Here is a 26,586-nt window from a genome sequence, read left to right on the forward strand (position 1 = left end):
TGCGAGTTTAGCTTCATTCCAACACCGAATGGTGGCTCCTTCTTGCCCCCGTTTCGTCTTTCCAGCTGCAAGTGGGTGTGTGCCCCGGGGCAGGGGGCTGTGGCTGGCGGGGGGGAAAGCTGGGATGGGGAGGGAACCCTTCCCGTTTTAAAGTCTGGAGCTGGGTCGGCCAGGATCTGTGGGGTCTTGGCCGCAGACCCCGCTGGCCCTCCAGGTTCTGTCTTCCCCAGACCCCGCTCTGTGTGCGTGATAACACCTCACAGTTTCATAGCACCGTTGGTTCTTCAAAGTCCTTCTATGCTGGCTCCCTCCTTTAACCCTCACAACCTGAGGTCACAGAGGAGGAAACTGAGGCAGGAACACGGCGACGTGGAACTGGTTGTCGGGGAGCTGGGGGCGCAGGCTCCTCACCCCTCTGCTGGGCGCCGCCCGCGGGCTCTGGGTGACCACGTCGTAGGACAGCCTGCCTGTGGCCGAGTGCTCAGCGGTCCCCGCGCGAGCTTGCGGGTCCCTGCAGGACAGAGGCTGCTTTCTCTCTCCTCCCTGTCGTCCGCAGTGCTCAACGCTGCGCATACAGCAGGTGCTGGGTTGGGTTCTTCTTGGGCACCTGCCACCTTGTCCATTGGCTAAGGGAGTGGCAGAATCCTGATCCCCAGGGCCTTACCAGGGCTCTCAGAGGTTCACCTTCATCCATCTGAGAAATCATCCTCCGCAGCCCTAGCCGAGCAGGTTAAAGAGACTCGGCAAAAGCTCAGCCAGACTCGGCGAGCTGCGGTGGTGGCTCTTCCGGATCCAAGCTGTCACGCTGGGGCAGGGGGACGCCAGGTGGGAGGACAGCTCAGTCACCCCTGTCCCTGCTCCCAGGTCCCCTCCGCTGCTGGGAAGGAGCCGACTGGCCCAGGGGTGGGAGCCAATAAGAATGCGACTAATGCTGTCATGTCCATGGAGCTCTTGGGGGTGCACGGGGTCACCCCAGACTCACAGCTGTGCTCACTGCAACCCGGGGCAGGGCCGGAGTCACGCTCCTGCGTCCCCTGCAGGCGCCGACCCGTTGACCAAGGTCACGCGAGGGATGACGGCCATTCCTAGGTGGGCACATCGCGGGGAGCACCCGTCCACGAACCTCACACACGTTCACAGTGGCCCCCGCCGTGCCCCCTCACTGGCTGGTCCCCGCCCCGCCCAGCTTGTGGATCTGCCGGTCCACGGAGATGGAGGTGCGCAGCGTGCCCATGGAGTTCTCCACCGGGCTGGGCCGCGCCACGCAGCCCCCCTTCTGGCACAGTCGCTGGTACACCTCCCGGGACTTCTTGCGGAAGCGCTTGCCCACGACGGCGTACACCAGCGGGTTGAGGCAGCTGTTGCTGTAGGCCACGTAGGTGGCGATCTGCGTGAACACGTCCACGACGTGCTCGTCCCAGCAGCCGGACAGGACCCCCAGGCGCAGGAGCGTGTCCAGGAAGGTGCTGACCTGGAAGGGCAGCCAGCACACGATGAACAGCAGCAGCACGGCCAGGACCAGCACCGTGGCCTTCCTCTCCGTCTGCATCTCCTTGAACTTCTGCATCTCGTTGTTGCGCAGCGCCTGCATGATCTGCACGGTGCAGAAGGTGATGACGCTCAGGGGCAGGAGGAAGCCCACGAGGTTCAGGAGCATGTTGGTGAACACCTCCCAGACGCGGGATGGGTAGGTGATGACGCAGGCCGTGACGTTGTAGCCCTCGTCCCTGTAGTTCTTCATGGTCCGGAAGGCCAGCATGGGCGAGCTCAGGAGCAGGGCGCACCCCCAGATCACCAGGCTGTAGAGCTTGGCCCAGCGCACGCCGCGCGTCCGGCCCACGGACATGGTTTTCACCAGGGCCAGGTAGCGGTCGATGCTCACGAGCATGAGGAAGCAGATGCTGCTGTACAGGTTCATGTAGGTCATGGTGTTCACCATGCGGCACAGGGCCTCCCCGAAGAGCCAGTCGAAGTTGTTGGCGATGGTGACGGCCCAGAAGGGCAGCCCGCAGGCCAGGATCAGGTCGGCCAGGGCCAGGTTGCCCAGGTAGATCTCGGCCACCGTGCACCTGCTCTTGTGCAGGCAGAAGACGCTGAGGACAAAGGTGTTCTCGAGCACCGTCAGCACGAACAGCACCCAGAGGAAGGGGGCCTGGATGGTGTTGAGCCAGCCCCACAGCTCGGAGGAGAAGCAGCTGCTGCCCTGCGAGGATGTCTCGTTGAGGGAAGGCGGGTGGACCTGGGAGGTGCTGTTGAGCATTTCAGCGCTGAAAGAAAAGTAGAAGAGAGGCTGTTACACCTCAGGGTCGGAGGAGGAAGGAGAAGCGACGGATGCAGAAGGGGAGGGGCGGTCAGCGAGCAGCTCCCGGAGGGCGAAGTCAGGGCGCGCTCGGCCCCTTCTGCTTCGGCTGCGCTCCGAGGCGCGGTGCGGCACATCTGACTCCCCGGGGCCTCAGGTGGGCGCCTCTGCTCCTTGGGCCTATGCGGACAGCTCCCGTTCCTCGTCTCGTGGCTCCACCGGGATGTTTCCTCGGCCAGCATCCATCACCGGCTCTACTGAACACGAGTCTCGGACTCTGGACCTCCTGGAAGCTTCCAGGATGGGAGGAGGCTCGGCACATTCCTTCCTTATCGCAGGGGCCCTTCCCAGGGAGGCTGGTCATCCGTCCGCCTCTCCTGGCCTGGCCATAGGCAATTCATTTATTAGAACAGAAAAACAATATCGTGCCAGACAGGGAGATTCCAGCCTGACTCAGAGACCGTGGCCCATCTGCCCAGGCCCTTTCTCCTTCCGGCAGAAGGTGGCACTGGGTCACTGTACCCTCCAGCAGCAAAGCGTTGGTGGGGATCAGAGGTTACGTAATGAAGAGGGAGAGCAGGGGTTTTGGAGCCCGACCGCCTTTCTGGGTTCAACTCCTGGCTCATTCGTTAGCTGTGTGACCTTGGGTAAGTTAATTAACCTCTCTGAACCTCAGTGATCCACCTTGTAAAAGGAATAAGAAAATCTACCACTCAGGGTTGTGGCGAGGAGCTAAGACAATGTGCAGAAAGCCCCAAGCACTGTACTCGGTTCAACAAACATTAACCTTTATCTTTTTTGTGAGCCTATAAACTCCTATTACAGTTTTTTGTGAGCAGTGTTAAACTCCATCCAGCACCACGGTGAGCGGGTTCTTGCCCCCATATTGATGCTTCCTCAGGAACCCACAGCTCCCTTTTCACTCTTGGGTAAGACTCAGACCACGGGGCCGTTCACTTTCTAGAAGGGTTGCTGTTGAGGCTGACTCATCTCTACCTTCAGCAAGACGGCCTGGGTGTGCTGAAAAAAGACATGGGTCCCAACCCTAGCTGTGTGGTCTTGGGCAGATCGCATGACCTTTCTGAGCTTCTATTTTGTTTTTTTTTGCCTTGCGCAGCTCTTGCAAGATCCGAATGAAAGGGTGGGTATGAAGACACGACCCAGAGGGCAGGACTAATCGGGCACTGCCCTAGTGCCCCATGGGGGAGGGAGGGGAGGGGCGGGAAGGTGGAGGTGGAAGGGCTTTTCCTGGGCTGTGGACTGTTGGACAGGCTCAGCGGGAAGGGACTGAGCAACAAGTAGTGGGAAGGAGCTTGCTGACTGCCTCTGGGATTTCCCAGGAAAAGCCCCTCGTTTCCTGGAGCGGCTGGCTGCCAGGCCCTGAGGGGCCGACTGGAGACCTGGGACCGACATTCCTCGCACATCCATCCTCTGAATGAGTCTGGGGTGTCTTCTCTGGGCTAAGCCCCACCCTGGCTGTAGGGACCCAGAGGGGATACCAGTGTCCCCGGCCCTGCCCATGGCCCAGCGTCTGATGAGTGCCAAGGGGTTGGACGAGGGGCACAGGACACAGCACTGGGGGAGGGGAGAAGGTCGGAGGTGACTCTGGAGCTGGGTCTCCAGGGATGAAGGGACAAGGAGGAGAGAGGACAGGCCAGGCAGAGGCGCAGGGCCTGTCTGGAGGGGGGACCAGGTGTCAGAGGCAGGCAGGGGCAGGAGATGGGCTGCATAGGGAACGTGGGTCATCTCTGGGCCCTGAGAGAGAGGCTTTGCCTGGAGGGCTCCAAGAAGCGAGGGATGGGGCAGGAAATACTCTCCGGAAAGATTCTTCTGGTGGTTTTCACATGTCCAAGAACTTGTTGACTGCCTCCCTTCCAAAGGTGGAGTCTAATTCCTCTGTCAGTGAGTGTAGAGGACTCGGTGACTTGCTTACCAGCCTCGGTGGTGGAAGCAGCAACAGTGTGTGACGCCCAAGACTAGGTCCTAAAATGCACTGCAGCTTCCTCCTCAGAGCCGGGTGCCCACCCTGGGGCTCCAGCCACCATGCTGTCCTCACACAGCCTCATGGAGGGGAACCAGCTTGCCACCGGGGAGATTCGGCTTCCCCAGCCATTGAGTCTTCCAGCTGGGGCCCCAGACATCATGGAGCAGGGACAACCCACCCCCCTGGGCCTTAAATTCCTGACCTGTGCAAACAGACAGGCTTCTCTGCAGAGCCCTCTGCAGGTGAGACCTCCCCGGACAGTCCCCTTGGTCCAGCCTCTGGTCCCATCTCTGCAGCTACAGAAACCCGTTTCCTCAGTGCTCCAAGCCCAGGGAGTGGTCTCTCATGGTCTAGCTCTCCAGAGACTGATCACTCCAGAGGCTACCTGTTGACTTTCCAGCAAGACACTCCTTAGCCAACGGCATGGCCCCTGGCCGACAGCTGGCCCTGAGGATCCACAGGATGGCCAGAATAGCCACCCGATCATCCCCTTTGTAGGCCACACCCACCGCGGGAGGGAGAGGCCAGGCTGGGCCCCTCACCCCTTTGTCTTGGCAACATTGCCCCCCTTAGGACTGACTCTCCCTTTTCCCTGCTCCTAATGTACTTGAGACAAATTTCCCGCACATTCGCTCTTTCGCATGTTCTGGCCTTCCACCAGATGCCAGCCATGTGCTGGCGACACCCTGTCTCCACGGCGACCCAACACATCTCCGTGTGACTTCTTGGGTGTTGACTTCAGAATTTCACTGTCTTCATGTCCAAGTTCATCCAGGAGAGCTCAGGTATGACCGCCAGAAACGTCTTCTCTTCCTGCACACCCCCTCCCCAAACCCCACAGAACCACCCACTGTCTCCGCCCCAACAGGTCTGCCAGGATTTGAACACTGGCCTCGTCAGCCCTTGGGAGGTGTTGTCTTTGGACTGAACACTGTCTGTTGCTTCAACTGTTAAATGAGATGAGAGATGCACGGTCCTGGCGTTCTCCAGGCTGTAGCCCCCCCCCCCGTAAATGGTAAACTGAGGAATCCCTTTGACTCACCTGAAATAGGCTGTGGTGGGTGCCAGGTCTTCGTGAAAGGACAGGAATATTGGCCTGTTCCAGGTAGAGAACATTTGGACTGTGAGGGGCGTGAGTGCGGCCTCACCTGTGTTACCTGGAAGAGAAAGGTGGTTGGGTGGCAGGCTGGGGGCCAGAAAACACACGTGTTCTCCCGAGGCAGGGACATGGAGCCCTCACTTAGCAGACTGACCTTATACTGGATGCTGGGGACGTGACGGGGAGGAGGGCGCACGTCTGCCCCCCAGGAGCTTGTGGTTCCTGCAGAAGGAAGAGCAGATGCTGCTCAAGTAGCCTCTGCACAGCTGAACACTGATGTAAGTGCCAGGCAATAAAACACAAGGCCCAAGACAGCACGTCACACGGGTCCTAGAGCAGCCTGGGGCAGGGCATGGGTGTTTATTATGAGACCCAAGGGTGGGCGGGAGTAAGCTGGGTGAGGGATGGCGGTGGGGAGGATGTCTCTGCAGAAGGAGCAGCGGGAGCAAAGGCCCCGAGGCAGGAAGAAGCTGGGTGTGGATGTGGGTTAAGCCCTGGTGGCTGCTGAGGGAGATGGGATTGTGGTGGGTGGGGAGGCGAGGAGTAGAGTGGAAGAGGGAGACTGGTTAACTAATGGTGCAGCCCATTAGTTTAGGCACCGGATGATGGAGCCTGGGGAGGAATCAGCCCGGGATGATGGGGCCTGGGGAGGAATCAGCAGGGGATGATGGGGCCTGGGGAGGAATCAGCCCGGGATGATGGGGCCTGGGGAGGAATCAGCCCGGGATGATGGGGCCTGGGGAGGAATCAGCAGGGGATGATGGGGCCTGGGGAGGAATCAGCCCGGGATGATGGGGCCTGGGGAGGAATCAGCCCGGGATGATGGGGCCTGGGGAGGAATCAGCACGGGATGATGGGGCCTGGGGAGGAATCAGCACGGGATGATGGGGCCTGGGGAGGAATCAGCACGGGATGATGGGGCCTGGGGAGGATGAACTCCAGAGGTGTTCAGAGACTGAAACTGACATGCCCAGTGCAAAGTTGGAAATGGGGGGGGGGTCAGGGATGGGGGTGAAAAAGTGCCAAGGGCTCCCCACGCCTGGGTGCTGCTATCTCCTGTGAAGGGAAGGAGGGGGTGGGCTGACTCGGAGAAACAGGATCACGGGCTAAGACTTGAACCTGTTAAGTCCGAGTGCTTTTGTGACTTGCAGGTGTGGGTGTAAGTAGCCGCTGGGCCCAGCGTGGGTCTGGAGCTCAGGGAGGGGTCTGGACCTGAGGACAGGCTCACCTTGCTGTGATGGAGATGTGACAGAACCTCGCGGAGCTTAGAGAGTAATGAGGGACACGGTACAGATGAGCATCTCCACCCACTGTGGTGACCATGACAATGTGCTCTCAGGCTCTGAGCCGGGCCCCACCTGTGTCCCAGGTGAAAGGGGCAAGCCTTTCTGCCCAGCGGGGCTTCTAGGGACAAAGCCTTTCCCTGCCCTCCTCATGGTTAACTGCACCCCTGGGAGGCAGGCATCTGGGGTATGCTTGCCTTGCCCAGGAGGAAATGGGGTGCACAGAGGTGCGGTGACGTGTCCCAGAGTCTTAACTGACCCTTCGGTGCCGGACCTGGAGCTCTCTCCAGGATCCCACGGGCCCTCTCGCTCCTGCCTGGGAAGGTGTGCAAAGCTGAGCGCATGTGTGCATGTGGGTGTGCCCGCGGGTGCAGCCCCGATCCCGCCCCAGCCCCAGCCCCTCCTCAGCCGGGGGAGTCTGCAAACGGCACTGGGCTCGCAGAAGCCAGCTGTCCTCGCTCAGCGGTGGGAGGTGGAGATAAGGCAGGGGAAGCTCGTTCAGGAAATTTGAGCACATTAGAAATGAAAAGCCCGACTGGTAAACAGGAAAGGAAGGGGACCTTGTTCAATGGACACCCGTTAAAGGTTTGCAGGAACCCCCGGCGGACCTGAGGTCCAGATCCGAACTTGCATGGGATGCGGTGAGCGGTAAAGTCCTGGTCCTCAAGGAGGGGCTCCAGGGAGGGGAAGAAGACCTGCGGCTGCCTTTCTGCTGGGCCCTGCCTGACCCATGGAAAGCAGATTCAACTGGGGGTCATGTGTCTGAATCGTTCATTTCTCAACAACAATCACTGAGTGTTTTTTGGGTGCTGAGATTCAGTGGGGAAGAGAGAAATTGAACGCCCCGGCCAGGTTCTCCTGTTTCCTTGGGGACAGTGACAGCTGTCAGGTAATGCAAGGCCCCCAGCTCAGTCACCTGGCCAGGAGCCCGATGTTCCCTCACCAGTCTGCCTGGCTTGGTGACCCCAGATCTGGCCCAATCTGCCCAGCTGGATCCTAATCGCTTGCTAATGGCTGGAAACATTGCTCTCATTTTCAAAACAAAGTCAAGGGCTCTTATCTCTCCAGAAGCCCAGAGCCCAGGAGGTTTAAGGACCCCAGAGAAGTGGGAGCCTGAGGCCATTCTAGCTGTTCCTTTGTATCTGTTTGGAGGTGTGTGTGGGGGGGTATGTGCTGGGCAGAACTCCCGTGTGGGAGCCATGGAGGGATGCTCCAGGCCACTCTCCCTGCAGACCCCTGGGGACCACACTGGGCTCTCTGCCACCTGGCTTCCCATGGGGTTTGGCCAGTGGGGGCTGCAGCAGGAGCCTGAGGGTGGGAGGAGAGAGAGAGGAAGGGGTGTTTCCTCTTTAGCTCCCTCCTTGGGGGCCTCCGGGGCTGGCTGTCCCTTGTGGAGGCCGGTAACTGCCACCTCCTTTTGCTAGCTCAGGCCTCACTTGGGGAGGGTGTGGAGTGGGACCGTGGCTGTGCCAGCTCAGAGGCCCTTGTAGCATCCCACACGCTTTCTGAACCCTCTGTAAACATCCTGTTCATATTACCCAGTTTGAATGCACCCTCTCTTTCCTACTGGGACCCTGGGTCATAAAATCAGATGTCAGAGAATTATTTAAAGGAATTTGGCAGGGGGCGTGGCGTGGTGGGTACGTGGGCAGCGGGGTGGTGGCCGCGATCAGGAGGGCAGCGCTGTGTGTGAGCCTGAGTAAGTCCCTTCATCTCCGGCCTGGTTTTCCCCATCCTCAGAGCCAGGGTGGGCCCTGCCCCCACCGGCTGGCTGGGGTGGGGGTGGGGAGGAGGTGACTCCGAGCGATTTCCCCCTCATTTCTCAAACCGATGTCTTGGAAGGAAGACTCAACATTCTGACTCACTTGTACACCACCTCCCTCGAATTCTGTCCGAGAAGACTTATTTTAAAAATATTTCCCTTCACTGAATCACATAAACATTGGATCTTGGAGCTGTCAGGGGTAGATTCCACTGCAGCCTGAGAGGGAGCTTATACAGCTTTCCCAGAACCCCGTCTGAGAGGCTCGGAGGCAGCCGCCACAGAGCGACAGCGGCTCCCTCAAGGGCCAAGTCCTGCCTGGTCTGGAGCCCCGGCCTGGAGCCAAGTCCAGCCCAGGGCCCTGTGGCCGCATGTTAGAGCCAGGGGTCCTCAAAGTGGGGTTTGTGAACTGGATGGTAACCCCAATCATTTAGTCACTCCTGGCTGAGCTGGTGTGTCCCCAACGCCTCTCTGGTATCTATAATTTCCCAGCAATGAGGGCAGGTCCCTGCCCAGGCTGGCCCCCCAAATCTAGCCAGACTTTATCTCGTTGTTCATAGTCAATGTGCAATACAATAATAGTCATTTGCATTTATTTTTAAATGACAAGCGATACCCGTTTTCTATTTGAGTTGGTGATATGACGTTACAGTTCAAAAGTAAGTCAGGATTGAAGAGACGGGTGCGGAGGTGGCGCGGAGACGGCGGGGCTGAGGGATGGCAGAGTGTGGGAAACAGCCCGAGGCGCCTCCCTGGAGACGTGTGTCGCACAGGGGAAGCCCGGCTTGGCGCCCAGGCTGAAGGCTCAGGAGCCAGGCCAGGACCTGAGACCCCCTCTATCCGCCTCCTATTTGGGGCTTAGTATGAAAATAGCCCCCGCCTCCCGGGGCCGCTGTGAGGCACAGGAGACCAGCACGTGCCAAATGCACGAAGCACGTGGTGGCCGAGTCCCAGAATGTGCGCGGCTCTTCCTGCCCCACCTGAGAGGGCCTGTCTGCCCCAGCCACACCTGGGCTGTGGCACTTAGGGGGAGTCCCTTCCACGTGGCCCGCCCTCCAGCTCACACAACCAGCTACGGTTTCCAGACAGCATTTCCACAGCCAGATGGAGAGCCAAGAGTGTCCCTGGGACACCCCTGCCCCGCCCATCCAGGGGAATCCTTGAGATCACCCAGTTCTGTCTTCAGTCCCCGGGGGGGGGGGGGCACCTCTCCCTCAGAGATAGCTGTGTGTGTGTGTGTGTGTGTGTGCATCTGTCCCATTACCTTCAGGCTTCTCAGAGGGAGCACCCCGCCCTCATTCACCTTTCCACCCTCCACTGTGCCGCCACTGTGTTTTTTGTGCATCCCAATCTCTTAAAAAACAGTTGCTCCATAAAGAAGTAAAATCTCTCAGACTACGCAGCAAGCGGGGGTCAAGGCCAGGGTCTAGAAAGCACCGAGGTCTCTCTCTCAACATCGCCCAGAATAAATGTTTTCCTCTAAAATCTGACCCACATGGTCACCGAGTAGGATGATATTTGTAGCTGATCACAAAGGTAAACTTCAGGCCACAGCGAATGCTGGGCTGGGGGGAGGGTTGGGGGCTCAGGCACCGTATCCGCCTCAAAAGCAGGGAGAACTTCGGCCTCCGCACACAGTTTGCAAGGGCTCCTTTCCCCTTCCCCTGGGAGACCCCAGCCGTCTGGGGAGGGGTGGCAGGCGTCCTGGGGAGTGAACTGGGTTCCGGGACCTCCTGGAGAGAGCTGAGTCAGAAGGTCCAGCTCAACCTGGTGCACAGGCCTGGGCCCTCCCAGCATCTGGACACTGTGAGCCTAGAATGTTTTGGAAACAGTTGGGGGGGGGGGAGCGAGGAGCCTTGCAGAGCAGAGCCTCTCACTCCCCCTGCTCCCCCAGCAGAGGGCAGAGCTGGCCGACCTGACCCTGCTCCCCAGGTACCCCGGGCTCGCTCTCCTGTTCATTAGGGGCAGGCTCCTCTGCTCAGCACGTTTCGTTTCTCATTCCCACGCTGGGTTTGTAGTTTTAATGGTTGAACAACCTTATCTGACTTCCTGACACCACTCCTTCCCCTTAAAAAAAAATAACATCTCCCTTTTTGTTTTAAAAGATAGTATGACCACAGTAAAGAGCATTTAAAAATATTAAATCTCCCAGAGTTCTGTCCCTAAACACAGCTCCTTGTATATCCACATTGGGCCATCCTCCCTTCTCCTGTGGTTTTACACGGAATATCCCGGCAAGGGAAGCTTCCATGTTGTCCCGTGGCTGTCCTAACGACAACTTAAAAAAGGCATTGTAATTATTTACTGTTATTTACTAAGCCATTTCTTCATTCCAACCCCTCTGTATGTAATGCATTCTCACAGCGAGCCAACCACGGCGACCCACGCCGGTTCCCCAAGGACAGTTCCTCCCTCCGGCTGGGCCCTCTGCCTGAACGCCCTTCCCCCTTCCGCCTGCTGGAGTTGAGACCGACTGAATTACGAACCCTTCCATGGAGCCTCCCCCGGTGCCCTGCGACGGTGGCTTTATGTGTCAACTTGGCTAAGCTACAGCCCCCAGTTATCCAGTCCAACACAGATCGAGATGTTGCCACAGGGCATTTGGTAGATGTGATTAAAGTCCATAACCAGTTGACCTGAAGTAAGGAAGCTGAGCCTCGATGATCTGGGTGGGCCTGACCCAATCAGTTGAAAGTTCTTAAGAGCAGAACCCGGTTTCCCAGAAAAATTTTGACTTGTGGACGGCAGCTTCCTTTCATGCCCAGGAGTCCTGGACTTCGGACTTGCCTAGCCAGCCCTACAACTATTCCTCTCAACAAATCTCTTGATATGCATCCCCCGCTGGTTCTTTCCTCTGGTTGAACCACCTCGAGCTGTGGAGCTCTCCCCCTCCTCCCCTCTTCCTTCTCTAAGATGTTTATTCAGGGCGCATCCATCAGAGTTGCTCGCGTGGCTTCTTCCTTTCTCTGTCGAGTGTCTGACACCTAGTAGGAGCTCAATGAATGATTGTTGACTGACCGATAGAGGGCAGGGTGAGCCTCCTCTCTCTGTTTCTCCCCAGCAGACACATTTGAAGGGTAGAGGCAAGGGGAAATGGAAGAACCTACTGGGTGCCCCGCCTGTTACATCCTCAAGACCACACTGTGTAGCTGATGCAGTATTACCCCCATGTTTCAGAAGCAAGGAGCAAGGAGCTTCCGCTGTGTGTGTGGATGTGCGTGTGTGTGCGTGTGTGTGTGTGTGTGCGCGCGCGCGCGTGCATGAATGTGAAGAGCTTGCGCTGGCTGCCTGGAGACATCCACAAGGGGCTGGAACCACAAAGGACCTGAGATTTCATAACTGATCTCCAACCAGGTCAGAATCCCAGCTCTAGCACTTACTAGCCCTGCATACCCTTGGGCAAGCAGCTGAACCCCTCAGGGCCTCAGTTACTTCATCTGTCAAATGGGAATGCTGAGAGCACCTATTGGAGCTGCTGTGAAGATTCAGAGGCTAATGAATGGAAAGTGCTTAGAACGATGCTTGACCCGCTTTAAATGCCCCATAAGTGTCCTTGTCTCCTTCCTCTCTGCTCTCTGTCAGGTTCCTGCAAGCAATTGTATTGGGGGAAAGAGTCCTGCCTGAAGAGACGTTCAACCTACCTCCACCTTCTCTTTTACAGAGGGGGAAACTGAGGCCCAGAGAGGGATCAGATGTCTGTAAAGCCACACAGTGAGTAAATGCCAGTCCACAGGGAGAGAGAAGCCTTGGCCTCTCAGGGGTCTGGTCTAGGTCAGAGGTGGCCAGGGGTCTGGAGGCTCTCCCATGTCCGGAGTTGCTGGGGACTGAGCTCAAAGGGCCATCGTAATTGAAGTACAGGATTCTCGTACCAGGCACTGTCCTCCTGCCTTCTCCCTTCTACCCCGAAAACTGCCCCAGGGTTAACCTGACAGGATCCTGGACTAGAAGCATGGGAAGGGCTCTTAGACACTGTTATATTAGACCCCTCAAGTCACAGAAGTGAACATGGGGGCCCAGAGATGGTGAGCTTTCCCCCAGGACACACAGCCGGTGAGTGGCGGGCCCTGGAGTCCTGGTACCCAGGCCCCCTATTTTTGTTTATCACCCCATAGCTGTCCCCATCCTGAGTGGAAGACAGATCCATGTGCTCATGTCATCTGACTGTAAACAGGTTAAAACCCAAACCCCATGCCCCAGCCCTTGCAAGGCAGGGTGGGTATCGCCAAAATCTTTAGAGCCACTGCTTTAGGTGGATGGCAAAGCTGTCCTTGTCTCACTTTCCTGCATGTTTCAGTGTTTCTGTCCTGAGCATGTCAATAATTTATTACCCAGCGTGGGGGGCGTGGGTAGGGGGAGAGAGAGAAATTCTTGCTAAAGAGCAAAAGCCAAAACCACAGATCCGCAGGGAGTGCGTTTTCCAGACAAGAGGTAGCTCCGGACGGCTCAGGCTCCCTGGAGGTCCTGGTGGCCTGGGGGAGGCACTGGCCCCACTGGGGTGGGAGGAGAGGGCGGCTGGCCCGAGGCCTCCGCCAAGCTGGCTGTTGGCCCGGCTCCTTGGCCACACGCAAGTGTGTGCTGTGCTGTGACCTTTTGTCACCCGGCCTGGTTTACAAAACAGGGGGAGAGGACACAATAAACGGAGACTCTGAGCCAGCTGCAGAGAAAAAACAATCCTCGGGGCACGAAAATATCTAGGATCTGAAGACTCCTCACAAGATGCCCTCGGCTCTGAAGGGACCTCTACCTCTGCCGTTCACCTCCCGGGAGTGGCCTCCCTGCCCGCCCATCCACCCGCCCATCCATCTGTTCAATAAACTTATGTTCCCTGCTGGCCATGCTCACTATGAGATACAGCAGAAAAGAGCACAGGCATGGCGGGCAGGACCAAACAATTGGGACATGGAGCCATATCCTAGTGCCATCTTTTAAGGACCATCTCAAATGTCACCTCCTCTGGGAAGCCTTCCCTGACCTCTCAGCCAGCAGAGATGCTGCCCTTGTCTGAGACTCTATAGCAAAGAGATGGAAGGAGTATTGTCCAGGCATCGGAGCCCTGGGTTCTAGTCCTGCCTCTTTCACTGAGTACCAGGCGTGACCTGGGTAAATGCCTTGGCACCTCTGGACCTTCGTTTCCTTATTGGGAGAATGAATCATTCTGGAGACCTTTGCACAACCATGTCCCTAAAGAGAAAATAAGCTGCCATGGGGAAGCAGTGAGCTCCCCATTCAGAGAATCATGCAAGCAGAAGCAATGGGATTGGCATATTGTGTTTTCAGGGGTTCACCTCATCTCTCATCGGCATCCAAAGACTCTTAAGGAGATGGGTGGAGTGAGTCACTCTTAGCAAGTTCCCATCATTGGGAGTGGCACAGCTGAGGAGTCTCCCTGCCTCCCTGCCCTGCTCCCCCAAAGCTCCAAGGATCCCAGGTCCTGGCCCTGCCTTGCCAGGCCTCCCAGGTCAGAGCCATAGTCCAGTCAAAGCGGCCACGTGACCACGGCCCTCTGCCCAGTTGGGCTGCGGGTGCGAACCTTCGGGATTCCAGAGCATTGCTCTGCGGGGCTGCGCCTTTCCTAGGCGGGGCCGGCGGGGGGTGAGCCTCTCAGGGCCCACCTGCAGGGGAAGGGCCCCCACTCTCCAGGGTGGGGGGTGAGCCTCTCAGGGTCCACTGCAGGGGAAGGGCCCGGCTCTGGGAGGCTGGAGAAGAGAGGAGGGTGGGAAAGCTGGCCCCGAGTCCCCAGCTCTGGTGTCCACCTCGCGCCTGGAAGCAGGAGCCAGGCGGAGCTGGACCTGTCGGGATTCGTCCAGCTGGATGGCTGGGGGAGGCAACTTAACCTCTTGGTGAAATGGGGGAACCTGCCCTGTGAAGGGCGGGGGAGATGCCAGAGGGAGAGATGGAGGGAGGGAAAAAGGGGGGAGGGAGATGATTCCCCAGAGGGTGGAGCCATGGTCCTGCCAGGGCCTGTTATGTCTGTTACAGACCAAGGGTCAGAGAGTGATTTATCCAAGGTCACAGACTCATAAATGCGACCCGTGTGATCACTCCCAAAGCCACCAGACAGATAAAGGAGCCGCGAAAGAGCCAAGTTGACTGTGGTCAAACTGACTCAGCGTGTGGCTTCGAGCAGGGGCTGTCCCTCTCGGGGCCTCAGTTTCTTCATCTGTAGGGCGAGGGGTGGGGTTGCGCAGGCTATTTTGGAATGTCCTTCAGCTAAGACAGTGGGCGACTGGCAGCTTTCTACATCCATCTGTTCTGGTGTCAGGGGTGTCTCACCATGGTAGTGAATCTATTCACTCATATTTCAGTCACTGGTGTTTGCATGTGTATGCACACACTCACACAGACACACACACACAGACACAGACATACACACAGAGAGACACACACAGACATACACCCAGATACACTCAGACACACCCAGACACATACATACACAGGCACAACCAGACATACACCCAGACACACACCCAGACACGCACATACCCAGGCACACAGACACACACACACACAGACACACACACACATATTGTTTTATTCCCTTTTTCTCCACACCCATCCTGACTACCGCACCGTCAGTCCTTCAGGCACAGGCGAGTGTCCTCACTTTCCTGAGGACCTGGTCCTGGCACAGCGTAGCTGCTAATTGAATGTCTGCTGAATTGCATTGCTCTTTGCAGTAGTGAGTTCCCCATCACCGGGAGTGTTCAAGTAAAGTGTGGGCAATATTTTTGGTGTATTTGGACCAAGATTTCTTAAATTCTCTGGATTTAGGCCCTAGAACTATACGTGGCTGCCCCTCCCAACTCCACGGCCCCCTTGCCCCTTGGCCTTGCTGGTTTGAGACACAAATATTAAGTTTGTGTGATTTGAAGGTACTGGAGGTGCCAACTGCTTGTCAGGAGATCTACAGACCTGGTGTCCCTTAATTCCCCAGGCAACTCTGTAAGAGGGCTACACTGGGCGTGACCCCATTCTATTTTAGGTTGAAAGTGAGGTTCAGACAGGTCACTAACCCCCAGCAGGCTAGCCAGCTGTGAAGCGCAGGGGTCAAGCCCACCCAGCATCTGCAAAGATTCAGCCCCCCCAGGCCTCCTCCTTCTGGGGGGGGCGGGAGAGAGCTGTTCCCTCTGTACCTGGCTCTGCATAGGAAGTGTTCGCAGCCCAGCTGGCACAGGGGTCTCAGACCTGGCCCAGGGCTCTGGGGCTTCGCAGACCCTGCCTGGCGTGCAGAGCCCCGGGTGCATCGTCCTGGTGCTAAAGCAGCTGGGAAGTGCCAGCTTCCTGAGCTGGGATGGAGAGTATTTGACATGTGTGAACTTGCCTAATCTCCTGGATTTCACAGCGTGGGGACCAGAAACAAAAGCCTGAGCTGCCTGCTGTGACTCAGGGCCAGGCAGAGGCCATGCCCAAGCTGCTCCCACCCCACACGCTCTGCTCCGAAGCCTGGCTCAGGGACAGGGGCCCATGGTTTCTGTGCCTGCCGCCAGGCCCCTTAACCTCTTGGAGCCTCAGTTTCCTTATCAGTGAAATGGGATGGATTATTCGTAGGCACTCGGTCAACCTAAGGGACCATTACTATTAGTAGGAGTTTGTGGCCGATGAGCTCCGGTCTCCAGCCTCCGGCTGCTCGGCCCAGTTCCTGCAGGAGCCCCCGAGCCAGGACACCTAGAGAACAATCTGGTTTGCAAGAGTTTAGGGGCCGGTTACAGACAGAGGGAGGCACGCGGGTGGCACCCAGCTGTCCTCTCTGAATAGGGTGGGGCAGAGGAGGGCGGAGTGGCTCCCGAACCTGTCTCTAGAAAATCTAATTTTTGGATAATTTGGTGAAGCAAATAAAAAACCTCTAAAAATGCCATTTCCTCTTTGGTTGCTATTTCTGAAAATTAATCAGAGGGCAGGAAAATGCAGAAAGCTGCTCATCAGCTCGTAGACGAGGGAAATAAGAAAACCTGGAGTGTTCAGGACCAGGGAACCGGTTCACGATGTGGGAAGTGTGGCTCTAGGAGTTCGCCAAAAAAGAGAGAACACTCCTGATTCACGTCAGGTGGGGAGAAGCTGGGCACTAAATCGTGTGTAGAACGTGGGAGGGAAAATGCCAAGTCACTGCTCTTGGTGGCCGCCTTTGAGCCTGGGACCCTGAGCTGCTTTTCTGTGTTTTTTTAAATTCTTTGTAGTAGCGTCCAATTTTTCTATGAAGAACAGATATTACTTTTGTAATAAAAATGTTTAAATAAGCCAAGTGTTTTCTCCAATTTCTTAAAAATAGGGGCTGAGTTATGGGTGAGCTTATGTAAGAAAGATAAGCAGCCAACTCGAGCTCCAAGAAAGAACTTGCTTACATTAAAAACTAGTAAATATTTGCACAATCCTGTTCTCATTTCAGAGGAAATGTTAAGTATTTATGAATGTTTTTTCAATGATTTTTTGTTTTAACCAAACAGCGGTCCTGAGCAGGTAGATGCAGTGGGCCTCTAACAACCCAGGAAGAAGCACCGGGATGAGGTGCTGCGGAGGGTTTCCTGCCGGGCTGCAAAAGCCATGCCTGCCACCGGGTTCAAACTGAATTTGGGGTCCTCATGAGACACAGAAAAGAACAGGAGCAAACGTTTCCGCAGCCTCTGGGGCCTGGTTTAGGTCTTTGAATGATATTTTGTGACGGTGACAGAGATGGCAAGTTGGAGCCCTCCGCCTGTGAGCAGGTCTCTGCTCCCCCCGCTCATGAAGGACCGCTCAGGGTTGACCTGTTTCTCCCCTAAGTCTGCGGATGGCCCTGTTGGGGGTCTGATGTCTTTGTTGCTGCAAAAAACCAGAAGCCAACGGATTTTTCTTCCTTTGTAAGTTGCCTGCCACTCTCCCCTGGCCCCCACCTCTGGCTTCTCCACCTGCCTCCCCTCGCCGCTCCGTGTAAGGGGCCAGCTGTGTAACGAAAGAGCCTGGACGACCGGTCACACCAGGGGCGTTCAGATCCCAGCTCTGCCCTTTATCAACAATGTGACTTTAAGTGAGTGGCCCTTCTCTGAGCCTGGGTCCCCCCACCTGTAGGACAAGGAGCATTGTCTCTAGTGTGCAGGTTGTGGCCAGGACCCAGCGAGGTCGCCCCTGGCCCTCAGGATCTCACTAGCCCTCAGGTCCCTTCCCCGCCTCAGGAATAACAGTCACCTCTGCTGTCCCCAGATCTACAAATTGTTCTGTGCAGTCACTGCCCCGGGTGACCCCAGCCCCTCCGCCACAGCCACCACAGTCCAAACAGACTCTTGGAAGAAATTCCCCAGGCTGCTTGCAAGGACCGTCCCTGAGACTGGTATTTAGCCTCACAGTAAACCATGTGCCATTGTCAGGAGATGCAAGGCGTCTAGTAGGCGGTTTGCACCCAGCTGGGGCCTCAGGCTCCCAGCAGCATCTCCAGCCCTGTCTCCTGCTCCCTCCCCAGCGGCAAGGCTGGTCTCCTCCGGCCTGAGCACCCCTCGGGAGTACCTAGCTACGCCTCAGCTTCCTGGCAGGTGCAGCATCCTTATGGGAAGGCCCAGGCCAGGTCCCAACCCGGCTCAGCCTCCGACTAGCTGTGTCACCTCTGGAGACGATTTCCTCGACTCTCACGTGGGGACACGGCCCTGCCTAGCAGGTGGATCAGAGGAATACTGTGACACTTGTGGGTGGCCCAGCTGCCTGGAGCTGGGGCTGAGATATACTTCCGTGTGGCACTGGGCAGTTCCTGTGACCTCTCTACCCCGCTGCATTCCCTTCCCCACTTGGCACACCCTCTCTTTACCTGGGCCCAGGAGAAAGAACTTGACACTTGCCCACAGAGATAATTCAGACCTTCTAGACCTGTCACAAGCTGGCTGTGGGTCATGCAGGCTGCAGAGAGGCAGTGCGTGAGTGTGCGTATTTATGTATATGTGTGTATGAGGTATGTGTGTACATGTGTGTGCATGTGCGTATGGGGTGTGTGTGTGTGTGTGTGTGTGTGTGTGTGTGTGTATGAGACAGAGAGAGAGAGAGTCAGGGCTCTCCAGAGAAATAGGACTAATAGGATGTGTATACACTGGTCCTGCACTGGGGGCTAGGGATGGACAGATGGATAAGATGAGGCCCTGGCCTTTGAGGGGGGCTCACAGGCTGGCAGGAGAGACAGACAAATGATGACCACAACACAGCATGACTAGTACTGTCACTGAGGGGCCACAGGCAGTTGTGGGGGCACCAAGGCTGGACCTAACCCACTGGAAAGGGGCATAAAAGGCTCCCTAAAAGAAGAGACCTCTTCATCTTAAAGGATGAGTGGGAATAAGGCAGGTGAAGTATCTGGAGGAGAGTCAGGAAAAGCACTGTAGGCATGGAACAGCATGAACAAAGGCCAAGAGGCATCAGAGAGCCTGGTGTGCTTAACATCCTGGGTCATTCAGTTTGTTCTCAGTTTCATGCTGGCTTTTCCTTTCTTTTTTCAGAAGAGTCAGGCTCTCCAACATGGTTCAAGTGCACTGTTGGCTGTTCCTGCCTTAGGCCTGGGAGCTCTTCTGTCTTTAAGGCTCTCTGCAGTGATACCACAGGCCCATTTAATAGCTCGGCCCCCAGAGTCCAGTGTGGGGTAGGCCTGCCTTTCCCTTTCCTTACATGGGATTTTCTTTCCAGTGAACGTGTGGGGAGTGAGTGTGTATTGGGGAAGTGGGTGTCTCCTCCCCACGCCTCTGAGAAAGTTCTTTCTGCTGGTTGTGACAGGCTCAGTTCTGCCTTGGTGGCCCTTCCTCGGGCACACACTTCTCAAGATCTACAGGTGCAAAGCAGGGCCTCAAATTTAGACACCCACAGGCCCTGACCAGGTGGTGGGCTGCAGGTGGGAGGAGCAGATGCTGGGGCTGTGTGCGGGGTGGGGACTGTGGGCACTGGAAGACCAAGGCCTCACCTAAAGAGCTGCGTGTGACCAGGTGGGAGGGTCAAGTTCAGCTTGGCCAGAGCTGCTTGCATTTCTAGATAAGCTGGGAAATCTGAATTTTAACCTGAATTATTTCAATTTTAAAATATTGACTCTTTTAAAAAATACTGGTGGCTAAATACATAGTACATCTGTGAGCGTGTTGATCCATGGGCTCCGACTGAGACCTCGGTATGCAGGCAGAAGCATAGAAGCATAGAAGGTGGAGCCTCAGCTAAATGCTACTGGCCTTTGTGTAGATAAAGCATCTTCTGCTCAGGGACAGAGGACCCCCCTCTCCCGGGGGACGGGGGCAAGGAGGAATGGAGACCTTTCTGGGGCTGATAGGTACCCCCAGGCAGGCAGGTCCTCCCCACACAGTGTGCCCATGAAAAGGCTGAGAACCTGGGCCCACTGCGGCTGCCAGCTGAGCTTGCCCACCAAGTAAAGGGGCCCCCATGGCTCTCTGTCCAGCATCTTATTGCAGTTCTCTGCACAGCACCCGTCTCTTCCTGCTACTCCCTCCGCCCCTCTCATCAGAGAGCCGGCTCTTGGTTTTTCCTTAGATGGACTAATAATATTAATGCTTTTTTCTCTCTAGTTAATCATTTTGCTTTGTCGTCACTCTTCTGTCTTCTACTTCTTTTTTCTTTCTTTTGTCTTCTGTTTTTGTCTATTATTTAGCTTCTTAAACTGAACATTTTATTCATTTACTGGCCATCTTTATTGTTTAATAATAATACAAAATGAATGCTATGAGTTGTTCTAATAGTATGGCTTTGGCTGCCTCTCATGAACTTGATTTGTAGCATTCTCATAGTCAATCACTTCTCAAATATCTATAATCTCAGTCTTGTCCCTGGTGGAAGAGCTGTGAGGAAGAGTGTTTTCTAAAATGTCAAGTGGTTCGTGATGTTCGGTTTCTATGTTCGATGTGTTCTACAGCAAGGTCAAGTAGTGCAGCCTGTCGGGTTTCTACATCTGGGACTTACTGAGATTGTATACATTCCTTAGAATGTAATTCCTTGTAGAGTACAAAGTAATATAATTTATAATAAATGGAACATATTTTATGTAGACATATATATGATCTTCTCTTCTAAAGGTTATCTTTCAATTTTTAACAAACATGTTAAAACCTGTATCTACCTATTAACATCAAGTAGAAAAATAACTATTCTTCTGGGTACGAGAACATCTTTAGCACACTTTTCCTTCCCCCATTCCTCCCCCTTCCCATTTTTCAGATTTAGTTACAATAATGAGGAATTTTAGTCCCAGATTATTGCTTAAGTTTTTATGTCTTTTCTATTTTAAGTATCCTTTTGAAGCAGTTATTAATCATCTTCATAATCACACTCCACCCAGTTTGTTAGCCATACCTTAGCACTGAACTGGTCTCACTGATCACGCTAATTTTTTCTGTATAACGTGTCTTTCTTTTTCTTGCATTATTTGATGGGATTGATTTCACATTTGGCTGGAAGGTGCCGTCTCAGAGGCTCTGGAAAGACCCCAGAGAGCCTCCGGTCCATGGGCAGGGTGTCACCCTTGCAGGGTGCACAGTGGGTGCCACACTCTGGGCTGGGTTCAGTCTTTTCCCTCGAGGGACTTCCAGTGGGTGGGGGAGACAGGACACAATATGATGCTTCCCAGAACCTTGAGGCCCAAGTCCACTTCCAGAGGAGCTGGGCTGGGGGCTCCCGAGGGTCTGTGTTCTCAGGGAGAAGGTGTCTGTCAGTCCTGAGACCAGGTGGGAGGGACAGAGATGGAATGTCTGTGCCAGGGTTTAGGGACCCCAGGTCGATCGGCTGTGGGGACTAAGAGGAGGGGTCGGGGAGGTGGCATTAGGGTCCAGGGAGTTCCTCCCAAGTTTGCTCCCCTCAGAAAGCCCTTTGCTAAGGCAGTTTGCCTTAAGGTGTGGATGGAGGCTCCCTGCTGTGAAATCCCTGGAGATGTTAGCAAGTCTTTGGGAGCCGAGAACCCCCAGTCGGAGTCCAGGGGAGGGCCTTGGAGTCTGCGTGGGGGACCCACCTCCAGGGGACTCCAGGGCACAGCAAAGTTTGAAAATGACTGGTCTTTGCCCATCAGGACACACCGCCCTGGAGCATGGTTGCTCAGGGATCCCGCAGGAAAGAATAGGGGACGTGGCGTCATGGGTACAAATCAGCACAATAACAAACACAGAAGCCACGGGCTGTGCCAGTGCCCAGCACTCTACAGTTTATGACACCCCATGAGATGCCCAGCACAGACTCTGCTGATTTTCAGACGGGGACCCAAGAGGCTCAGAGAAACAAAGTGACTTGCCTAGGGTCGCTCAACTAGCATGTGAGTTTGGGCTGGGATCTGGAAGCCAGTTCTCTGTGTCCCACTGCACGGAACCCCCCGGCCACGGAGGTCAGCGAGGCCCACGGCATTGAGGCGGGTGTGGGATGTTTGAGCCTCAGGGAAGAGCGTCTGGGCGCCTGCAGGCACCACCATGGGTGCATTGCCTAGGAACATGAGCGTGGGTATGCTGGGGTGCCCTTTCCCTGCGAACCCCCAAGCCACTGTGGGGCAAAGACAACCCTTCTGACAGTCCCAGGCTCTTTTCCTGGTCCCCTGGGCCATCTGTCTGCTAGGTAGGCACCTGCTGTGGGCCCGGCCCCTGCTTCCTCTGCATCTGGGCCATCTGAGTTAACCTGGACCGCGGTCCCAGAAATAGGAAGGATAAGCCCCACTGTGCAGTTGGGAAGGCTGAGGCTCAGAGAGCTTCTCTAGTCAAGAAACAGTCAGAATTTGAACCCAGAGCCCAGGTCTGTTCCAGCCTGCTTTGTGCTGTGATGGTTTGGGGGGCTCACATTTTTCTATCTCCAGAACCTTATAGACCCCACTTTGATGACAGAGCCAAAGAGACACCCGACTCCTTGGATTTGACGTGGAAAGTGTGTTTTGGTGAAAGAGTTGTGGACATTTAGCTCAGAGAGAACAATAAAGACTAGAATTTTCAGTCCAATTCTAAAAAAGAGAAAGTATTCAGTGGGAAAGTAGTTTAGCATCAGTCTAAAGAACTTCTTAACGGTACAGCTCTCCTGAGATGGAGTGAGCTGCCTTGTAAAGTAGTGAGCTCTCTGTCCCTGGAAGCATGCACACTGAGGTTGATACTCGGGGCTCAGGGCGTGCCCGGACTGGGTGGGCACTGGAAATGATGCGCTTTGGGGATCAAGTCTTAGTAAGTTCTCATCATTTGACTCATGGCCCTGAGATACTCCAAGCACCTATTGACTCCTCAAATCAACACACAGGCCTGCTCTGTGTGCTTTTTTTTCTTTTTTCTTAAATAGAATTTATTTTTTAGAGCAGTTTTTGGTTCATAAAAAAATTGAGCAAAAAGTACAAAGATTTCCCATATTCCTCCAGCCACCCCCACTCACAGCCTCCCCTACCATCAACCTCCCCTCACACCCGAGTGGTGCATTTATTACAATCAATGAACCTGCACTGACATGTCATCATCACCCGAAGTCCACAGTTGACATTGGGGTTCACTCCTGGCCTTGAACCCTCTGTGGGTTTGGACAAATGCATAATCACATGTACCCACCATTGCAGCATTGAACAAGAGAGCTTCACTGCCCTAAAAACCCTCTCTGCTCCATCTATTCATCCTACCACTGATATTTTTATTGTTTCCATGTTTTACCTTTTCTAGAAGGTCATAGAGTTGAGATCCTACAGCACGTAGCCTTTTCAGTCTGGCTTCTTTCATGTAGCGATATACTTTGTGTGCTTTTAGTGCCTGCTCTGTGACCAGTGTTCATTTATCCACCAATCCGTCCATCCGTCCATCCATCCATCCATCCATCCAACCATTCAGCAATAACAACCAGAGCCCGCCTTGTGGTGGGCACAGTTCCCTGTGCCAGGGAGAGAGCTGTGATGGGACAGACAAGATCTCTGCCTCCATTCTGAAAGCCAGAGCTCCCTGGTGGGTCTGCAGGGCACTCTGCCTGCCCCAGGTGGACCCTTCCTTGACCACGAGGCAGCAGAGGTGAGGGGCAGCCCTTGGCATCGCCCTCAGACCCCTCTGAACTTGTATCCAGACACAGTCAGTGTGTCAGCAGAGACCACGTGGCGCAGCTCTTTCCCTTGCTCGGTCCCATCGGCCAGCACCTCCTGAGCCTGGTCTAACCTCACCATCCACGTTAATCACCTGCACCTTCCCTTGGGGACAGAGCCTGAGTCCCCAGGAGGTCGAGGCATTTCCCTGGACACCGAGCAAAGGGCTCTGCTAGGTTATGTCTTCACCTTGACACTCAGTCTCCTCATCTCTTCCTCGAGGGTCTTGGGGTAGGAGACTGCAGGGGTTTTGTGGGTTCAGGACAGAGCTGAGTGGAGACCCTGGGGTCCTGCCTGTGGGGTCTGCCTGGGAGTCTTCTTGTTTTTAATGTTTTCCAAACCCCTTTCTCCTATGGGCCTCCCTCCCCAGAAAACGCCTTCAAGCTTGTGGGGCTCCCCCTTACAGTGTCCCCATCTCCCCACTGCTGCCAGGGCCCAGAGGGCACAGACGGTGTTTCTCCAGAGAAGGGGGAGGGCAGTGTTCCCTGGAGTCTCAGAGAAGGAATTCAGAGGTGGGGTTGGCCCGGGCCCGTTGCCCCACACCTGGGCCAGACCTAAGCTTCCTGCGGAGCTGCAGGAGCCACGGGCAGCTGGTGACTCAGGGAGGCACATTCTAACCTGCCCCGGAGAGCAACGCCCATCTTCCACCCCCGCCCGGGCCCAGGACACAGCCTGCCCTCAGCAGTTCTAATAAGGGCTACCATTTATTGAGCGCCGACTGCATACATATGTGGCCCCTCACAGGAATGAGCCCATTTCTACCTTTGCAGCAACCCTGCCAGGTCATCTTTATGGCCCAAGAAACAGGGAAGAAATGTGGTCAAAAATGTCATGCAGGGGATGGAAACAAAGCTGGGACTCCAACCCAGGGCTGGATGCAAAGCCTATGCTCTCGATCCCTCTGTCCTGCACCGGGACAGGGGTGTGGTGTGGAGGAGATGAGTTAAAATCACCACCTCAGTGCACATCAGCCAACATTTACAAACTCCCTACCACCCTGGTCTGAGTTAAACCCCGGCCGCCCCGGGGAGCAGGCCAGCAGAGTACTCTGCACACAGAGAAACGAGGCTCAGAGAGGGTAAGCAATATGTCCAAGGTCACACAGGGCCAGGGAGCAGCACAGTTGTGAGTGAAAAGCCAGATTCGGGAGCCTGAGCCCACACCCGTCCCTGCCTCGCCTCTCGGGGACTAAAGCTCTGTCCGAGGCGTCCGCCAGAGTGTGAAAATCAAATCAAGCCTGTACCAAACATGTCACACAAACACACACGTGCCCGTCTGTCTCCCTGATGCCGGAAGACAAACCCAAAACAAAAGAGCCAATTCCTCTTGCTAGGGGCCCTTCTTGTCCCTTGTCAGCAACGGGAAGGAAGGGAACTTGCCCAAACGCCACAGGACCTGAGGGAGACTCCTGTCCCAGCCTGAGACTCAGCCCCTGTGACACCCACCTGCCACCTCCCCTCTGTGCTGGGACTGCCTGTCCCCGAGCAGAGGCTGGGCGGCTGGGCCGGCCCTGGCCCGGCGGGCACCCACCTTGTCTGGGGGGAGCTGCGCGGGCGCCCCCGTTGCTCCGGTGTCCGGCGTCCCGCAGGGCTGCCTGGCGTCCCCTCCCCTCCGAGGAGCTGCAGCCGGCTGAGCTGGAGCGGCGGCAGGAACAGCTCATCTTTCAAGGGCTGGGCTGTGATGTCATCACCCTCCTTGGGCACTTCCTCCCGCCACCTCCAGCCCAGCCCCTCGCCTGGCCTGCCCACCGCCCTGAGCCCGCTGGCTGCAGTTTCTAAACCAGGTCCCAGGGACCAGGTGGGACGCGGCGGCTGCCCAGGCCTCTGCGGGCCTCTCCGCTCGCGGGTCCCACAGACCAATTTCCAGGTTGGCCCAAGGAAAGTTCTATTGTGTAGACCGTGGCTGCCCTACGAGTCTCAGAGGAGCGTTCGACACGGTCCCGACACGATGCAGCTTTTACTCTGAGGCGGCCCCTTTCCTCAGCCCACAAACGCATGGACTCAGCTGATCCTCCCAGGAACCCAGGCCGCCTGGCTCCGGGGTCCGTGTCTTACCCTCTCTGCACCCCCTGTTGCAATTAAATGAAATAATAGATGTGATAGTGGCTGCCTGGCAGGTGACCCCGAAATACTCGTGTTCTTGCCTCTGGCATACTCCTTAAGTGAACAGAATTGTCTAACACATTTCCTGCGTATCCCAATTTGTTTTCCCTACATGGTTGTTTCGTGTTAGGTGTAAACAGAGGTGGCCAGGTGGGCAGGGGGAAGTTCTGGCGATTTTTTACGCCACGTGTGCCTCCCAAGGGAGGTGGGCCGTGGAAACTCAGAAGCATCTTGAGAGCTCGAACCCCTTTCCCTGTCCTGTTTTCCGGCAACGCTGAAGGTCTTTCCCCCAGGACACGGCGTTCCTCTGGGAAGCTCGCTGTGGCTTCCTCTCACTCCTTCCCTGATCTCGGCTTCTCTCTGGAGACTTGCTGACAATTCACAGCACTTAACACTCCTGGAAGCAGAGAGACCGCAAAATGCGGGGGTTTTCAAACATTTTTTTTTTCTTTTTGGAAACTCTTAAAGCTTTTCCTTCAAAAGACAGCAAACAAAGTGGGCCTGGAGGAGCTGAGGAATAGACAGGGGGGTCGGAACCCCAGCTGCGGTCTCTCCTTCTCCTGTAACTTCTCTGATCCAGATATAAGCCAGTAATGAAGTCCGACTCCATCGTCACACAGGTGGGGAACCTGAGTCCCAGAAAGGTTCACGGGGAAGCCTGGGATCTAGGCCTGGCGCAGCTGTGATGAGCCTGTCACGTAACCCTGAGTCAAGTCCTTCCCCGCCCTGGGATTGCTCTGCACACTGGCCGTCCAGCACCACTGGGCTCCTTAGTCTGAGGGTCCTGACCTTCCAGGTCGGGACAGGGCTCTGTGGGTCAGCTGCCTAGAGTCTACTGTCTGCTGAAATGGTATACGGAACTGTGCTATGGGCTTTTTCCAGTGAAGAAGATCTAGAGCCTTCAGCGAATTGTTGAAGGGGTCCTATGATCCAAAGCATGCCGAGACCCATCAGGATGGACGGGGACCTTGCGACGTCCTTCCCCCCACATTCAGAGGTCTGGACCCGATGCTGATGCTTCTGTGAGGACTACTGACCAAGAGA

The 26,586-nt window shown here is 55.7% G+C and overlaps 1 protein-coding gene across 1 annotated transcript; it reads right to left on the reverse strand.

Moving 5' to 3' along the window:
* Positions 1–1,159: 1,159 nt before the first annotated feature.
* BDKRB2 (bradykinin receptor B2) lies at positions 1,160–25,030 on the reverse strand. The gene is made up of 3 exons (XM_016201015.2): positions 24,971–25,030; positions 5,326–5,440; positions 1,160–2,267 (listed from the first exon to the last, which is right to left on the reverse strand). Exons 2-3 carry the CDS (start codon positions 5,397–5,399, stop codon positions 1,160–1,162), a joined length of 1,182 nt encoding a protein of 393 aa, XP_016056501.1. The 5' UTR covers positions 5,400–5,440; positions 24,971–25,030.
* Positions 25,031–26,586: the final 1,556 nt, after the last annotated feature.

Source organism: Miniopterus natalensis, chromosome 1 (assembly GCF_054644295.1).
Source record: "Miniopterus natalensis isolate mMinNat1 chromosome 1, mMinNat1.hap1, whole genome shotgun sequence".
In the NCBI taxonomy this organism is placed as follows: Eukaryota; Metazoa; Chordata; class Mammalia; order Chiroptera; family Miniopteridae; genus Miniopterus; species Miniopterus natalensis.